General features: G+C 46.5%; 1 protein-coding gene and 1 long non-coding RNA gene across 2 annotated transcripts; both read right to left on the minus strand.

Moving 5' to 3' along the window:
• Positions 1-1125: 1125 nt before the first annotated feature.
• On the minus strand, positions 1126-15475 carry LOC310632930 (RPA-interacting protein B-like). The gene is made up of 6 exons (XM_083350383.1): positions 15324-15475; positions 10184-10369; positions 8564-8618; positions 7831-7945; positions 6393-6456; positions 1126-1469 (listed from the first exon to the last, which is right to left on the minus strand). The coding sequence occupies exons 1-6, from the start codon at positions 15399-15401 to the stop codon at positions 1296-1298; spliced, it is 672 nt and encodes a 223-aa protein (XP_083206509.1). The 5' UTR covers positions 15402-15475; the 3' UTR covers positions 1126-1295.
• LOC310632931 lies at positions 1538-3164 on the minus strand. Its single transcript, XR_014490945.1, has 2 exons — positions 1726-3164; positions 1538-1614 (listed from the first exon to the last, which is right to left on the minus strand). It is a non-coding gene; the product is annotated as an uncharacterized lncRNA (long non-coding RNA).
• Positions 15476-18668: the final 3193 nt, after the last annotated feature.

The following is an 18668-nucleotide window of genomic DNA, read 5'->3' on the forward strand; positions in this document are numbered from 1 at the left end:
GCAACGGTGGCGGGCCCCACGCTGCTGGTGCTCCCCAGAGCCCTGCCAGAGCACCCGGTCCTTGCACTATGAGCCCTGGTTGTAGCCAACCCAGTACTCCTGCCGGTGGCCCCGGGCGTAGCGCAGCACCACCGCCCCCCGTAGCACCCGCCCGTACGGGCCCTTGACCTGGTGTGGCCGCGGGGCCCGGCAACGAAGGTGCAGTCCCCTGCGGGGTGCCGGAACCCTGCGGAGCCCGAAAACGGGGGCTAGCCAGGTGGAAATGGGCCTGGCTCTGCTGCACAGGGCCAGCCCTGTCCTGAGACCAACGGCCAACATCCGGTTCAGGTTCGATGGGGGTCCATGGCCGAGGCTCCCCGAACCTGTCCCTCAGGACGTCCATAGTATAACTCCCTGGAGCCGTGGAGTAGCTCCACTCCTCCCCTTCTTCGCCGGTAACGCGACGCTCCCTCCACTCCAACAACGGCCCCCTCTGGCTGGGTGGCCGCTCCTGCCCAGTCTCCAGTTGTCCCAGTACAGAACTGAGCCACCATTCCCCAGTCTTTGCTTAAGCAGTCGGCCCCTGGGTCCCAATGCCTTCAGCCGCTGGGCAAGGGTCCCGGACCTTGGGCCGAACTACCGGTGGGGCCTCTGCCAACTCCCCCATGTCCAGAGGCGCTGTAGCCCCAGCCGGCTCCTCTCCCTCCACAGTAAGCACAGCCCCCTGGGTTCTCTCGGCCATGTCAGTTGCCTCGAAGTCCAGAGCAGAACACAGCAACGAGGAAATGCTGTAAGCAACGCTGACTTACTGTCACAGCCGTCCACGCTGAAAGAACGACGACAACGTGGTACGGGTGACGACGAGGTTTTCTTTACTTCAGAAAAGCCTAGCAGATACAAGGTCAGCATTGGGAGCTAGCCCTCCCAACGCGTCTTTTATACATTGGGGGTGATTAGCCCCACCCCTCCCCATGCAAACCATCATCTGGCTGAGTCTGCTCAAAACCCGCCCCCTTCCCAGCTCTCCGCACGTCACCCCGCCCTTTGTGCCTGAGCTCCCACACAGACTCCATGTGAGTTTATGCCCTTAACCCCCCCTTTCGTGCTCCCCCACCCCTCCTCCGTGCTCCCCTCCACCGTCCAGCGTGTCAGTGTTACAGCCCCCCTAACAGCTCCCCACAACGCCCCGCTATCCGGTCTTCGTTCTGAGCCGCCCGACGCCCCCTCTGAGCCGCCCGACGCCCCCGCCGAGGAGCAGGCGGCTGGGTAATCCCAGGACGAGCTGCGGCTGCCGGTCTGACTGCCTATGGGTCCCTTCAGCAGCTCCGTCGACGCAGACATGCCAGAAAGCCCCGGACCAGCTGCCCGTGGTTGCTGGCGGCCGTTTGACTGCTGGATGTGCTGTTCCCGGGTGGCTCCAGCAGGAAGGTTCGGGCGGGCGGTTTGCGCGGCGTTTCCCCTGCTCCCCTCGTGATGTCGAGCCCACGGGACTTGACATAGAGACAGAATGTTTTAGTGTCAGCTTCTGCATGATTTGTATAGATATGACAGTTAGGGATCAATTTGATAACATCAGAAAGATTTATTTTTAAATAAAAGATATGTTTTTCTATTTGTTTTATACAAAATCCCTTCCTGTCAAAAAAAATATAAGGAAGCAATAAAGTTCAAAAATGAATGCAGAAAATATCCTATCTTAGAGATCAGCTCTTCACAGATTTTTCTGATTTCCTTATTTTCTTTTACCTTTTGCTCGATGCTGCTCTCCAGTGACTGGATCCTCATCTGCTCTTTGCGCAGCTTGGCATCGAGCGCAGTCACCTTCAAATGGGCTTTGCTTCTCATCTGGGCGATATCCTCGGTCGCTTGGTCTAGCTTTTCCTGCGCATGAGCCTTCAGGGCTTGGTACCTCTGCTCCTCCTTCTTGATTCTTTCCAGGTAGTCCTACATGCCGTTAGCTGACCAGACTATGATAACTATGATGGCTTGCCTTTTACACATCATCCCCAAAGGACTCAGAGGTTCCTGGATATTAGCCACCGTGAGAGGGTGGTTTGAATTTACATCTGCTGCCCCTAGAGGTGAGAGCTCTAGGAGGCATGCCATATCCGGAGTGGTTGTTTCAGACCACCACCTCTTCCCCGGGAATTGGCTCGGCAGCTGTCGTGAAAGGACGGTGGTCGGCCCGCTCGGGGGGTTTACCTAGCTGAGTGGCAGCAGCTGGGCGGAGGTCTGGGACACCTATTTACCCTCTGTTAGATCCTCCTTATTGACTGATCATCAACTACGGACTGCCTTCTACTTGGACTACTCCTTATGCCTTTCCTTAAATATTCTTGCACGGACTTGCTCGCCCTCAGGGGTGCTCCCCCTTCCTGGGTGCGACCCGCCTTTCCAGCCGCTTACGATCTCGAGGAAGGGCCCATTTATTGGGACCCCGAGAGATGGCTGGGCACGGGTAGGGGCCTTCGACAGAAACCCAATAAGAGGCCCCTGATTAGTTTTCTTTCTAAATTTTTTAGGGGGCTAGGGAGGGGGGAGGGTACTCTTTTTGGTTGTTTGGACAAAGGGGGCAGTCCAACAACCTCTGTTCAGGCCAGTGCCAAGGTAGTTCGCGGGGGGGAGGAGCGGGGGCCGGTTGCCTCTGAGGCTCCAGGGCTGGTCGTGGGAATACCTATTCCCACGACGTTAGGGAATGGCAGCAGGGGTAGGAGCAGAGGGTCGTATCGTCCTCAGGGAAGGCCTCTCCGCTGCTTAAAAGCGGTGGGGCACTCCGACCCTCAGGCTCCGCCCCAGGGCTCTGGGAGTGAGGATGTGCAGCCTCCTGAGCTCCGGCTGGTGTACTTGAATGCCAGGTCTGTCGCCAATAAAGCTCCTCTCGTCCGTGATTTGGTCGAGGGTGAGCAGGCGGACCTGGCTTGCATCACGGAGACTTGGTTGGGCCCAGAGGGAGGGATTCCTCTGGTTGACCTTTGTCCACCAGGTTTCCGGGTGCTACACCGGCCTCTGGCTCAGGGTAGGGGTGGGGGTGTGGCTGTTGTTATGAGGGAGACCTTATGTCCGCGGGAGGCCACCGTTCCCCAGATAGTCGGGTGTGAGTCTCTCTTTTTGAGATGCGGCCCTGGTGCGCAGTTGGGCTTGCTGCTGGTGTACCTTTTGCCTAGTCACATAGCAGCAGCCGTGCCTGAGCTTCTCGATGTCCTCTCTGGGTTGGTGATTGAGTTCCCTAAACTTATAGTTTTGGGGGACTTCAATCTACCATCGCTGGGAGGATCATCTGAGTTGGCTCGGGAGTTCATGGCTTCCATGACAGCCATGGACCTGACGCAAGTAATTTCGGGACCGACTCATGAGGGAGGCCACACTCTTGACTTAGTTTTCTTATCTGGACGGTGGTTAGATGATCTTGGTGGGGGCTCCCCAATTGTTATGCCCCTGTCATGGACCGATCATCATCTCCTGCGGCTGGTCTTCCATTTTGCCACCCCCCGCCGTGGGTGTGTGGAACCAATTAAATGGTACCGCCCCAGACGCTTAATGGATCCCCAGAGGTTCCAGGCGGCGCTGGGGTCCCCACCTGCCTCCCTCGCTCACAGCTCGGCAGACGCCTTAGTGGAAGCCTGGGAAAGGGCAGCCACTGAGGCTCTTGACCGAGTTGTACCCCTGCGGCCCCTGACCCGGTGCAGATCCCGTCGAGCTCCATGGTTCTCCGCGGAGCTCCGGGAGATGAAGCGTCGGAGACGGGGCCTAGAGAGCGGTTGGAGATCCAGCCGATCCGAATCCGACCGATTGCGACTAAGAATCTATACTAGGTCTTATCTCGCTGCGATAAGGGAGGCAAGGTCTAACCACTTCGCCACCCTTATCGCGTCCGCAGATAATCGCCCGGCCGCCCTGTTTAGGGTGACTCGCTCCCTCCTGAATCAGGAGGTGAGGGAGGAACCCTTGCAGGGTCGTGCCGAGGAGTTTAACCATCATCTGTCGGACAAAATCGCTCGGATTCGGACCGGTCTGGACTCTGACTGGGCAGAGTCTGACGATCAGGACACAGGCGGTCTTGTCGATATTACCTGGGAGGAGTTTGATTCTGTGACTCCGGAGGAAGTGGACAGGATTATGGGGAGGCTGAGCTCCACCACATGTTTATTGGACCCGTGCCCTTCCTGGCTGGTTTATGCAGCCCGGGAGAGGACACGCAGCTGGTTCCAGGCAGTTATATCAGCTTCTTTGAGTGAGGGTAGCTTCCCTGCCGTCTTGAAAGAGGCGGTGGTGAGGCCTCTCCTGAAGAAGCCTGCCTTGGACCCAGCTGTATTGAACAACTTTCGTCCGGTCTCCAACCTTCGCTTTCTTGCGAAGGTTGTTGAGAGTGTGGTGGCGCATCAGCTCCCTCTGGTCCTGGATGAAGCGGATTATCTAGACCCGTACCAATTGTGTTTCAGGCCCGGGCACAGCACGGAGACAGCATTGGTCGCGCTGGTGAATGATTTCTGGAGGGGTCGGGACAGGGGTCATTCTTCTGTTCTAGTCCTATTAGACCTCTCAGCGGCTTTCGATACCATCAACCATGGTATCCTGCTGCGGCGTCTCAGGGGATTGGGAGTGGGAGGCACGGTCTTACAGTGGTTCTCCTCCTATCTCCAGGGACGCTCGCAGTCGGTGTTGACAGGGGGGCAGAGGTCTACCGCGAGGTCTCTCGTTTGTGGAGTTCCTCAGGGGTTGGTCCTCTCGCCTCTCCTGTTCAACATCTACATGAAACCGCTGGGTGAGATCATTCGTGGCTTTGGAGTTGGGTATCATCAGTATGCTGATGATACCCAGCTTTTTCTTTCGACCCCAAACCACCCCAGTGATGCCCTCAACGTGATGTCCCGTTGCCTGGAGGCGGTTCGGGTCTGGATGGGGAGGAACAGACTTCAACTCAACCCCGACAAGACCGAGTGGCTTTGCATACCTTCATCCCGGGTCTATTCGGATATTCCATCTCTTTCTATGGGGGGTGAATTATTACCCCCCGTAGATAGGGCTCGCAACTTGGGAGTCCTCCTAGATTCACGGCTCACCTTGGAAGATCACATGGTGGCTGTGACTAGGGGGGCTTTCGCCCAGGTTCGCCTGGTGCGCCAGTTGCGGCCCTATCTAAGCCGGGATGATTTATGCACGGTCACTCACGCGCTCGTGACCTCTCGTCTAGACTACTGCAACGCTCTCTACATGGGGCTTCCCTTGAGGACCACCCGGAGGCTCCAACTGGTACAGAATGCAGCCGCGAGAGTTGTGTTGGGAGTCTCCCGATACTCCCATGTCACACCTCTGCTCCGTGAGCTGCATTGGTTACCAGTTGTCTTCCGGGTGAGATTCAAGGTACTAGTAATGGTGTTTAAAGCCCTACATGGCAGGGGTCCGGAGTACCTCAGGGAACACCTGCTGCCGGCGTCTACTTCCCTCTGCCCTGTGCGTTCCCACAGAGAGGGCCTCCTCAGGGTGCCACCGGTCAGAGAATGTCGACTGGTGGCCCCCAGGGGGAGATCCTTCTCTGTGGGCGCCCCGGAGCTATGGAACCAGTTACCGGTTGAGCTCCGGACGGCGCCCGATCTTCGCTCCTTTCGCCGCGATCTAAAAACATACTTGTTTGAGCAAGCCGGCCTGGCCTGAGGGGGGATTGGTGGGGTTTTTATTATTTTTATTGGGGTTTTTAGTATGTATTAACTGTATTTTTAATTGGGCATGTATTTAATTACTTTTTATCTTTTGTAATTTCTGTGTTTTATTCTTGCCCTGTACACCGCCCTGAGTCCTTCGGGAGAAGGGCGGTATAGAAATATTAATAAATTAAATTAAATTAAATTAAACTAAGCTTTTTGCTCTCTACTATGGTAATCCAGATGCTATGGAAAGTTCACAAGTAGGGTGTGAAGGCAATACCTTAATTTCTTACATGAAACTTCTGCTTTTATCTTACCGGTAGCCCTCCATTCTAACCCCAACTAGGACTGGAATTTCCACGCTAAGCAATGCAGACATAAAATGCAACCACATTGCTTAGCAACAGCATTTGTTAAATGAATTCCACCAGTCATTAGTCAAGGACCCACCCCAATCCAAGCCATTCTGGGCTTGGTCACTTCCAGCCCTGAGCCTTGGTCCTTCCGAAGCAAGGCACTTTCTCCCCTTCAACTCTCCCCACATGCCTATCCCCTTCCATCTCTGTCATTTTGGCTGCCCTGCAAGAGTTGTGCAGCTCTGGAACGCTTTCCATGCTGCGACTCAGGCTTCCTGATGTGGTGTGACTTGAGGACTGCAAGAAGCCCCTGAGCCAGTGTGCAAAGCTTCAGCTGCCACTGGAAGTCTCAGCCATCCCAGGAAGCCCCAGCAGAATGGAGTTGCTGCCCAGAAATTCCTTAACATTTGCTTACCAGGCTATTGATGCAGAGTCCACATTGGCATGCAACCATGTTACTCATCACGCTGAGATGGTTCCTAGATGCAAAGAGAATTGCAATGATGAAAGTGAAAAGTAACTTATCTAGATTGTCCTCAAAGACTTCACACATGAAGATCAAATGAGAAAGGAAGTAAAAAAACCCACCAACTGATAAAACTAAATCAACAAAGCATTTCTGCTACTGTACTACCTTGAAAAGTTGATTATTTAAAACTAGAAGCCTTAAAACAATGTTAGGGTCAAATTTATATATTCTGCGGAAACTGAGTGACTAAAACGTGCCATGAATTGTTACTAAAGTCTACAAGTAGGAGGATCAAGTGACTGAAGAAAGCATTTCTTTCCCATAGTAATAAACCAGGTATGTTAGAAGAATTCTGAGTTGCTGTCAGTCTAGCCAGTTTTCTCTAGGTGGGTTCTGATGTCTAGCAAAGGCCTAGTTAGTGTATAACACATAGTAGCCGATTCACAAGTCACAACAGCTGAGAAATTAGGATTTCCAGACGTTGAAATCAACTATGGGATATAAAACTAAGAACAAAAACTCCCTAATCAAGCAACATGTGCAAAACAGAAGTCAGCAAGAGGGAGAGAACATGATCTGCAGAAATGGAAGTTATTTATTTAAGCTATGAACCAGTGACTGAACAGCATGACAAGGAAAATCAGAGAGGAGGAAGAATAGGAGGCACTTTCTGGAATCCTGAATATGGAGCCCTCCACACTGCCACATTATACTATAAATTCCACCGGTTAAGAAAATTAACCTTACTTCAGGATGCAAGTAAGGGAAACCAAATTTTTGGTCTCCACTTATCTCTGAAGATGGAAGAAGGAAAAATGCCTTCATAAAAAGAACTCGCATTATAATTCAGCAAAATGAAGCTGAACACAACAGTCTGACACAACAGTCCAGCTTTGTAGTAGTGGTTAAGGTGTTGGTTTAGGAAACCAGGAGATTGTTTTAGTCCGATTCTAGTAACGAAAGTTGGCTGGTCACTCAGCCCAACACACTTCTCAGGGTGTTGTTGTTGTTGTGGGGAAAATAGGAAAGAGCATTACATATGTTCACCACCTTGTCCCAAATTTGCTTTTTCAAAAGGCAACTGGATTTTGTTTTTCCTTGAAAACATTTCACTTCTCATCCAAGAAGCTTTTTCAGTTCTAACAGAAGAAGCTTCTTGGCTGAGAAGCAAAACGTCTTCGAGGAAAAACAAAGTCCATTTGCCTTTTGAAAAAGCAACTTTAGGACAATCAGGACCTGGATGACAATCAGGACCTGATGAATCTCCATAGACATTCTCCATCTTGAGTTATTTCTAAAACTAGTAAGGTAGGATTTAACTAAATAAGTAAATAATCATGTGGCCTGGTACCAAGGCAGAGATTTCTCAAGCCAATCACTTCACCTTCTGCAAACAGGACAGATGATATGGTGTTCTGCATCTAAGCCATCAAGCATTGCATTAAGACATTCCTCATCAAACTTCAGGCTTTGCTCATATTCCTCTATGGCCAGCTGTTCTGCAAAAGAGAGCATTGCTATTAATTGGTTAAATCTCTTTCAAACTGAGTTCAGTTCTTAGTGACTCCATGGAGCTGAAAATTCCTGGCTTAGAAACCTGCATTTTCATCTACTTTCTGATTAATATGACCCATCCAACCCATCTCACAGGTTGTATTGTGAAAAAGAGGAAGAGGAAGGGGTATTAGGTATGTTGATCACCTGGATTTATTTATAAAAATAACAAAGATAGGCTAAAAATAAATACATTTGTAACTTCCTATTCCACTTTTTCTTAGTGCTTAGTGCAGTGGTCCATTTCTTTACTTTGCAATAACAAGGTGAGAGGTTGAACTAAGAGAGCGGTTACAAAGTCATTGACTTACGTTTCTAGGAATAGGATTGAGTCTAATCTTGAGCTGATCCTATCTTTCCATTATCACATTCTAATTCAGCTACATTTTTAGCAGTATAGTTTACAAGCATGCACTGCTACAGGACACACAGCCCTGAGATTCCCTAGTAAACTTCTGGATGACCCTGCTTGGCTTTTTTGAAATTTGTCAAGGTCCGTTATGCACTGTGCTTTAGTAAAAGCGTTAACTCAAGCAGCAGTTATCAACAATAAGCTTGGATACCTTGCAAGATCAGTTCCTGATGGATTTCATCCAATACAGCCAGTTCTTCAAGCATCTAAAGAGAAAAGCACCCAGTTAAGTGTTCTGGTCATAATATTTAAAGAAGGGAAATGGTATATGTGTGTGAGAGAGGAACACTTAGGGTGCTTGCAATTCATACATGCTGTCTCCAAAATGAAGACTGGAAACTAATGTTTGCCCAGGACCCCTCCACCAATCCACGCACATGGTACATACATATTAGGCTCTCTGTCAAAGGTTCTCAGAACTCCACAGTGAGTTCTAGTAAAAATCTTTCCCCTACTTTCTTTCTTAGCTTTATAACATCAGGTCCATCATTCAAGAAGGTGGAAGGCATTTTGGCCTCCTCTAAGGTATACTTTTAAGGGACGCGGTGGCTCAGTGGGCTAGGATGCTGAACTTGTCAATCAGAAAATCGGCAGTTTGGCGGGTCAAATCCCGAGTTCCACGTAACAGTGAGCGCCTGTTACTCAGCCCAGCTTCTGCCAACCTAGCAGTTTGAAAGCACGTAAAAAAAATGCAAGTAGAAAAATAGGGACCACTACGGTGGGAAGGTAACAGCGCTCTGTGCGCCTTTGGTGTCTAGTCATGCCGGCCACATGACCACGGAGACGTCCTCGGACAAGCGCTGGCTCTTCGGCTTTGAAACAGAGATGAGCACCGGCCCCTAGAGTCGGAAACGACTAGCACGCATGTGCGGGGGAACCTTTACCTTAAGGTATACTTTTAGGACTTAGGTCAAGCCCAGAATTCTTATTGGGACAATGCATTCTGACTATGGTAGAACGGTATGTTGCTTTTTTTTTTAACACAGCTTTTCTATAAGGAATTCAAGATGTCATGCTTTCTCCACAGCACCAATTGAGCATTCGTTTCTCCCACCCATCTAAGTTATGACTGCTTCAGAATTTAGTATTTTCTTAGCTTTTCAAAATAATACATAATTTATTAAACTTATATGCTGCCTGAGCAACTCAAAAAAGTTATAGTAAAAATAAATAAAACAAAGTACAACATATTGAAAGTAAATTGCGTTTTTACTCACACCCCACTGCTTATTTTTTCAAACTATCTTGAAATTGTTTTATAAATTATTTTAAAAGCCTCATATACAAAGGTACTTTCCACAAGTAACTATAAAAGCATTTGCTTTTTGCTTAATAAGGAAACATGTAACATGTAAAACTTATTTAGATGAATTGCTATTAAAGCAAGAATAGGACATTCTTTCCAGTCCTAAACCACCATTTCAAACTGATGTGAAATAAAAATAAACTTTTAAATTGGACATATCTCAAAAGATTTAGGCCCAGATTTGCAACTGCGATAACATCTTGTGGGATTTTGTGCCTATTTTTTGGCCCTAGGACCATTGCATGATGACATCAGAAAAGACTATTGATCCTTTTAAGGCAGTGTTTCTTAGCCTTGACAGCTTGAAGATCTGTAGACTTCATCTCCCAGAATTTCTTAGCCAACAGGCTAGCTCTGGGAGTTGACGTCCACACTTGAAGTTGCTAAAATTGAGAAACTTCTTTAAGAACGTGGACACCATGTCCTAACAAACACACACCCACAACTTCTTCATACGGCACTAACCTGGGAAGAGTCCTGCTTTCTCAGAGAGGGTAGCTGAGAATCCACAGACTGCAAAGCTTTCCACTCAACTTCCATCACCTCCTGTACCAACAAGGCTTTATTTGATCTGGAAGCTCCATTTTCTCCCACTTGACGATATCTTTCTAGCAACTTGGCCCGACTACTTTTCAATCTCTCTACACAGCGCTAAAGGGGGGGAAAAAATAACTTCATGTCAGCAGTTATTTCTAGATAGAAAAAAAAAACCAAACCAAAAAAAAAAATTTCTGCAAATCATAAAAAAGCTTGTTTCAAACTTCCTACAAGTAGCTCATTCATTTGGTGACCGTTCAAAATTATAACAGCACTGAAAAGAAGTGATTTAATAACTTTTTCACACAAGACAGCATCCCCATGGTCATGTGATCAAAACCGGGATGCTTGGCAATGGCATGTATGCTGGTGATGACCTACCAAGCCCTAAATGACATGGGTCCGGATTACTTACAGGAGCACCTGCTGCCGGCGTCAACTTCCCTTCGTCCTGTGCGCTCCCACAGAGAGGGCCTCCTCAGGGTGCCGTCGGTCAGGGAGTGCCGGCTGGCGGCCCCCAGGGGGAGAGCATTCTCTGTGGGCGCGCCAGCCCTTTGGAATCAACTGCCTGTTGAGCTCCGGACAGCTCCCGACCTTCGCTCTTTCCGCCGTGACCTGAAAACCTGGTTATTTGAACAGGCTGGCCTGGACTAAAGGTTTGGGGTTTATTTTTAACTATTTATTTGTTAGGGCTAAATTAATTTAATTTTACTTTTAACTTTTGTATGTTGTATTTTAATTGCCCTGTACAATGCCCTGAGTCCTTCGAGAGAAGGGCGGTATAGAAATTCTAATAATAATAATAATAATAATAATAATAATAATAATAATAATAATAATAATAATAATAATAATAATAATAATAATGTATTTAGGATGGTTGCAGTGTCCCAGGATCAACATGGACAATTGTGTTACCAATAACTGCAGTGATTCATTTAACAACCATCATGCTTAGCAGTAGAAATTTTAGGCTCAATTGTGGCTGTAAGTCAAAGGCTACCTGTATATTTCATTAGAGAAGAGGTGGCAAAAAACAAAGCAAGGAAATAAAGAATTATATACGTGCATTTCTCCCAGCGCATAATATTCTACATGCATGTCTCTATACGTGTATAAAATTGTATTTGTATTACAATGAATAAGAAAGCAAAAATCATGATTTATCTAATTAGATTATTTAGACCCTGGAACTGGGAAGCAAATAGTCATTTTGCCTTTACTGCACATAACTAATTAGTTTAACTCAGTATGCAATTTACTAAAGTATGCTCAAAATCCAGAAGGCTTAGCAACCTCTGGATTTCACTGAGAATGGAGACAGGGTTTTAAGGATAATAACTGATTCAACTTATTTCTCTTCAGTTCAGCACTTTGAACAGCACTACCAGATAATCCTCAACTTGGATTATTTAGGATTAGGAGCCTTGGTGGAGCAGTGGGCTAATGCCTCCTTAAGTAACACCAGCTGCCTGCAATTAGTGCAGGTTCGAGTCCCACCAGGCTCAAGGTTGACTCAGCCTTCCATCCTTCCGAGGTAGGTAAAATGAGGACCCAGATTGTTGGGGGCAATTAAGCTGACTTTGTAATAATGCCGCTTGGGGGGGGGGGCGAAAGCCCTAATAAACAGGCATATACATAGAATGAAGGCTACTGCTAAGCACATTGATTTGTGCTTTAGATTGTAAGCCGCCCTGAGTCTTCGGAGAAGGGCGGGATATAAATGGGATTAAAATAAATAAATAAAAATAAAATAAACTTACCAACACAATTGAGGCCAAAATTTCTATTGCTGTGCAAGACAGTTAAGCGAGGTTTACCCCATTTTATGACCGTTCTTGCTATAGTTGTTACGTGAATCACTGCAGTTAAGTAATAACACATTAAGTGAATCTGGCTTCCCCATTGACTTTGATTGCCAGAAAGTAGCAAAGAGTGATCACTTGATCCCCCAGGAAACTGCAACCGTCTTAATTACATGCCAGTTGCCAAAAGTCCAAATTTTGATCACATCACCACAGGGAGGCTGCAACAGTTCTAAGTGTGAAATTGTTAAGTCACTTGTTTTCAGTGCCATTGTAACTTCAAATGGTCACTAAACCAATGGTTGTACTACCTGTACATATGCCAACAGTACTATATGTTCTGTAAATAAATAACACTGCTACCTATTGATCACAAAACTCTCGGTTATAAAATGAAACAAATGACTGCACATAAAGTCGTTTTAATTTTATATAACTGTCCCGTCATTAACATCCGATTTTAAAAAAACAATTAAACAATTAAAACACATAATTCCTGAAGCTATTTACACCTACACAGATAATTCCCTAAAAATGGGCTCACCTAACGTCTTGCCACAATGACCGAGAGAAGAGCCAGGTTTTTAGCACCCAACAAAAGATTGGCAGGATGATGGCCATTCATATCTCAGGGTGTACTGTTCTACAGGGCAGATGCTATGAGAGAAAAGCCACACCTTCTAGGTCCCATCAAATAACATTAATAGAAGGAATCCAGAGCATGCCTATCCTGTACAGTACAGGTAGAAATAAATTGAGATAAGGAGTCCCAAAAGCAGTCAGCCTTGGGCTTCGTAAGCCAACCAGCTCCTTAAATTGCACTGGGAGCTAATGCAACTTCAAAATGGTGCGTTACGCTTGCTAAGATGCACTCATAACTATTTGTCCTATTGTGTTTTGGACCAACTAGAACTTCTGAATGATTTTCAAGGGCAGCATCAGTACAGCTCATTCCAGTAAAATTCAAATGCAAGGTAACCAAGGAATAAATTATTGTGAGCAGTGTCTCTGATCCAGAAATGGATGCATCTGTACTGTCAGTCCCCTGCAATTGCGCATTATAAAAGCTGAATGAATACAAAGACGTACAAGATGGATTTATGCAAAGGATTTCCTAGCTATAGTGGCTTCCTGCGCCTTTAGAGCAAGAGCTGAACCCAATAGGTCTCTCCTATTCATTTTGCACCAGACAAATACAAGATTCATGCTTGCACCGATTTGAAATGAGGGGTCCTTGGTGCTCTCTGAGCTTGCTTGTTTTCTTGCAGACGTTTCATTACCCAAACTAGGTAACATCATCAGTACTAATAAGGAGTGCAGTTTCCTGTCAGTTTATATTCTGGTGGCTTGTTCTGTTTGGGGGGGGGGGTTTCTTACAGATTCTTTGGTTGGGCTGTTTACTGTTGGCTCTTTGGCAGTTTTTGACTGGGGTATTGTTTACCTGATTGTTGGTCTGATGTTTAATCTTAGAGTAACTCCGAAACCACAAATAAACTACTACAACCATATGGAATCACCATTGCACACAAGCCAAATAAAGCCCTTCAAAACATCCTAAGCAAACCAAAAGACCCAGCAACCTCAGAAGAAAAACAGGACTCATCTACAACATACAATGTAAAGGACTGCAACAACCACTATGTAGGACAAACAGGCAGAAGACTGGCAGAACGCATCCATGAACAGCAACTAGTTGTCCAAAAAAAAAAACATTATGAAAATTCTTTTAATTTCACTACAGATAGACAGGAAAATGTGACCATCCTAGACCAAACCAAATCCAAAAAATGCCAGGGAATGTCTAGAAGCCTGGCACTCTAGAACAAATTAGCCATCAATAGACACATAGACATCAACATCTATTTGTTGTTGTTAGCTGCGAAGTCGTGTCCGACTCATCGCGACCCTATGGACAACGTTCCTCCAGGCCTTCCTGTCCTCTACCATCTTCTGGAGTCCATTTAAGATCACGCCTCCTGCTTCTGTGACTCCATCCAGCCACCTCATTGTCTGTCGTCCCCTTCTCTTGCCCTCCATCTTTCCCAGCACTAGGCTCTTCTCCAGTGAGTCCTTCCTTCTCATTAGGTGGCCAAAGTATTTGAGTTTTAGCTTCAGGATCTGGCCTTCTAAAGAGCAGTCAGGGTTGATCTCCTCTAGGACTGACCGGTTTGATCGCCTTGCACTCCAAGGGACTCGCAGGAGTGTTCTCCAGCACCAGAGTTCAAAGGCCTCAATTCTTTGGCGCTCAGCCTTTTTTATGGTCCAACTTTCACTGCCATACATTGCTACTGGGAAGACCATAGCCTTGACTATACACACTTTTGTTGACAGGGTGATGTCTCTGCTTTTTAGTGTGCTGTCTAGATTTGCCATTGCTTTCCTCCCGAGGAGCAAGCGACTTTTAATTTCTTTTTAATTTAATTTCTTCAACATCTATAGGCTATGCAAAATAGACAATCACCCAGCCCAAAAGGGAACAAAAAGACCCAAGCACCAATCCACCAGCAATCAGCACCCAGATCAAGGTAACTCCAAGGTTAACATCAGACCAACAACCAAGTAAACAATACCCCAATCAAGAAACTGCCAAAGAAGCCAACAGCAAACAGCCCAACCAAAGAATCTTTAAGACCAACCCCATCCCCAGCAAACTGGAGTCCTGATGTTGCCTAATTTGGGTAATGAAACGTCTGCAAGAAAACAAGCAAGCTCAGAGAGCACCGAGGACCCCCTCGCGTCAACCCCGAGCTACAAACATTCTCCTTTATTAGTAAAACTCTGAAATTCAATGGTAATTACGAATTAAAAGTTTTCAGAGGTGCGTTGACCGAATTCCCGAAAGGGAATCTAATGAGCCTGATATTAAAACCCGAATCAACTGCAGGCGTTTTTAGACTTCGTGGCTCAGAGGCTATTCCCACTTCTTCCCAGGGGTCTCCCTCCCAGGAAAGCCAGCATCCCAGATACTCTTCCGCAGGGGTCTTCAAACTTGGCCCTTTTATGACTTGTGGACTTCAACTCCCAGAATTCCTCAGCCAGCAAAGCTGGCTGAGGAATTCTGGGAGTTGAAGTCCACAAGTCATAAAAGGGCCAAGTTTGAAGACCCCTGCTCTTCCGGATTGGGCGCGGGTTTTGCCGGGCGGGGACTACCAATTTGGCGGCGGAATTGACCGCCCCCGTTCCAACCTTGCAACGTTGGCGCCTCCAGCGTTCCAAGGACGGGGGGACGGGAGGGAGGAGAGGGCAGAAGTGGGTCTGCTTACCTGCCGGAAAGTCTCTTTCCACGGTGGGGTCCGGAAGCTCTTGTAAAGAGCCTGGTGCCGCGGCAACAAGCCCGCCATGGCGAGTCCACTCCAGCGGCAAAACAAACGTGGGCGGGATTAGCCGTTGGATTTACATGCCAAGCGCCGCCAAACCAAAGGCATGCCGGGAAACGGAGTCCGTCAAAGTTCCTTGGCGCCCGTTGCACGATGGGAAACGCTTTGCTCCCGGCTTGCTAGCGCGGTCGGAATGTTTCTGGTGCGCGATGGGAATCGTAGTTCGTGGAGGCGTAAATATCATTCGTTTGCTAGGAGAAACTACAGCAAAGTAAAGTTTTTTTTTTCCGAGCCCTTGTTGGAGGGATACGACACTAGGTATGGGTAGGACACTAGGATACGAGACGAACTACGAAGGGTAGTTTTTTTTTTTCTGCCTTAATTGTGCTCCAGTTTTAAGTCTCTTCCTTTTCTGGGCTTGGGAGAAAAAAAGATTCTGTCGGGCCATTGTGGTATGGTTAAATGCAATGTGGAAAGTTGCAGATTTGGGCCCCAGGCTCTGGTAAATCTCGTTGATTATGTGCCATCAAGTCAGTGTCAACTCTTAGGCTAGTAATGCCACCTATAACATGCCAACTCATGGCATTGTGGGGAAAATCGGAAGCAGGAATGTGATGTGCACTGCTTTAAGTTGTATAATTACAGTAGAAGGTGAATATATACTTGCTGATCTAACAGTGTGACAAATAGCATTACTTGTCAATACTACTCCATTATTCTTTCCATTCCAAATGGGGATGTTGTTCCAGAAAGTGGGTGCCATGGCAGAAAAGGCCCTCCTCCAGGATCCCATCTGATGAAACTATTTGCTCTTTTAAAAAACAACAATCTTTAATGCTACTTTTATTGTTAATTGTCCAGAATCATGAATTTCAGATGGGCAGCCATGTAACTTGAAATAATAAATAATAAAATAAATCAATTATTCATCTTGAAATCTCAACAGATTTGATGATCTCGTGCAATTTCAAATGAAAACAATAACAATATAATGGTAGGCTTTCACAGCAAGCAACAATGAAGCGGTGATGGGCTTTCAAGCTGAATGGTGGTGGCTTACTATCCATCGCCTTTTGTTCTGACTTCTGTAGCTATGGTGGTATAAAAGGTAAAGGCAAAGGTTCCCCTGCACATGTGTGCTAGTTGTTTCCAACTCTAGGGGCCGGTGCTCATCTCTGTTTCAAAGCCAAAGAGCCAGCGCTTGTCCGAGGACGTCTCCGTGGTCATGTGGCCAGCATGACTAGATGCCAAAGGCGCACAGAACGCTGTTACCTTCCCACCATAGTGGTCCCTATTTTTCTACTTGCATTTTTATGTGCTTTCGAACTGCTAGGTTGGCAGAAGCTGGGACGAGTAACAGGCGCTCACTCTACTACGCGGCACTCGGGATTCGACCCGCCAAACTGCCGACCTTCTGATCGACAAGCTCAGCATCCTAACACACTGAGCCACTTTTCTGCAATTTACAGAGAACCTTTGGTCACCATCTATAGGAAAAAAATATAACTTCACCCCTAAATCCTTTCCTAATAATTCCACTGCCTGGCTCTCCTGTGAGGCAAGTTTGTCTTTTTGAGTGCCATGAGAAGCAACAAATCATGCTACCTTTAATGACTATTTTTACTTCCAGGAACAGGGAAAAGTATTTATTGGAATTTCCACTTTAGGGGCTAGAACCATCTAACAATGCACACACTGACTGAGAAGGAGCAGCTTGGTCTCAGCAAGCAAAATATGTTGTGATAAAACACTGTTATAACATTCTGCCTATTTCTCACTGGAAACACAGTCTTGATTGCAGCACATCTCAGCCTCATTGACTTGCTCACTCAAAAACCACTCCTTGCCCCATAATACTTTAGCTGGGTACTTTTCAATGTGAAGGGTCCTTGGTGCTCTCTGACCTTGCTTGTTTCCTTGCAGACATTTCATTACTCTAACTAGGTAACATCAACAGCCTTGGTGGAGCAGTGGGCTAATGCCTTCTTAAGTAACACCAGCTGCCTGCAATTAGTGCAGGTTCGCATCCCACCAGGCTCAAGGTTGACTCAGCCTTCCATCCTCCCGAGGTAGGTAAAATGAGGACCCAGATTGTTGGGGGCAATTAAGCTGACTTTGTAATAATGCCGCTTGGGGTGTGTGTGAAAGCCCTAATAAGTAGGCATATACATAGAATGAAGGCTACTGCTAAGCTTGTAAGCCGCCCTGTCTTCGGAGAAGGGTGGGATATAAATGGAATTAAAATTAAAAAAATCAGTGCTAGTAAGGAGTGCTGTTTGTTCTGTTTATATTCTGATGTCTTGCCTGTCTGTGGCTCTGGCAGTTTCTTGATTGGGGTATTGTTTACTTGATTGTTGGTCTGAAGGTGACCTTGGAGTTGATCTTTTCTATGCTGATCTGAGTGCTGATTACTGGTGGAGAAGTGCTGGAGTCTTTTTTTCTTTGGGGCTGGTTGCATAAGCATAGATCAGCATAGTTTAACTCCAAAGTCACCTTCAGACCAACAATCAAGTAAGCAATACCCCAATCAAGAAACTGCCACAGAGCTATTAGTAAATAGCCCAAACAAAGAATCTCTAAGACTGCACCCACCCAGACAGGCAAGACACCAGAATATAAACAGACAGCAAACAGCACACCTTACTAGCACTGATGATATTACCTAGTTAGAGTAATGAAATGTCTGCAAGAAAACAAGTAAACTCAGAGCATCAAGGACCCCTCATTTCAACCCTGAGCTACAAATGTTCTCCTTCATTGGTACTTTTCAACAATGTAATCAGGTCTGGCCTATTAATCTATTAGCAAACTATTAGGTGCTTTTGTAACTGAATAATGAATTAATTTCAACCAAAGTTTCTGCCTTGATTACTCTATTGGTGCTTTCAGTCAAATTCAGTCAATCAGCATCCACTTTGGTATCTGTTAGCAAAGAGATAAGTGTGTGTGTGTGACCACAAATGCTTCATATGTAAGCAGTGTCAGTCTAGTTGGTAGGATGTGGCTCTGTAACTGTGCAGAAGAGTTTTGCAAGTGGGCTCATTATTGGAACAAGCAAAGGTCATTTGCAGCATTAAATTTAGCTGTTTGGGCAAAGGTCCAGAGTTAAAACAGTTTAGCATTAGTGTGTTAAAAACACACCAGAGGGTGGAGAGCTTAGGTAATTAAATGCACCCCTCCCATGCTTATTAGATTTTAGCCTAAACTGCACAGCTTCAATAAATCAGGAACAAGTGCTAAAACATGAGGAAATTTTGATGGGCAGATACGTTAATGGTATAAAAAGAGCTT

This window comes from Vipera ursinii (genome assembly GCF_947247035.1).
Source record: "Vipera ursinii genome assembly, chromosome: 1".
Classification (NCBI taxonomy): domain Eukaryota; kingdom Metazoa; phylum Chordata; class Lepidosauria; order Squamata; family Viperidae; genus Vipera; species Vipera ursinii.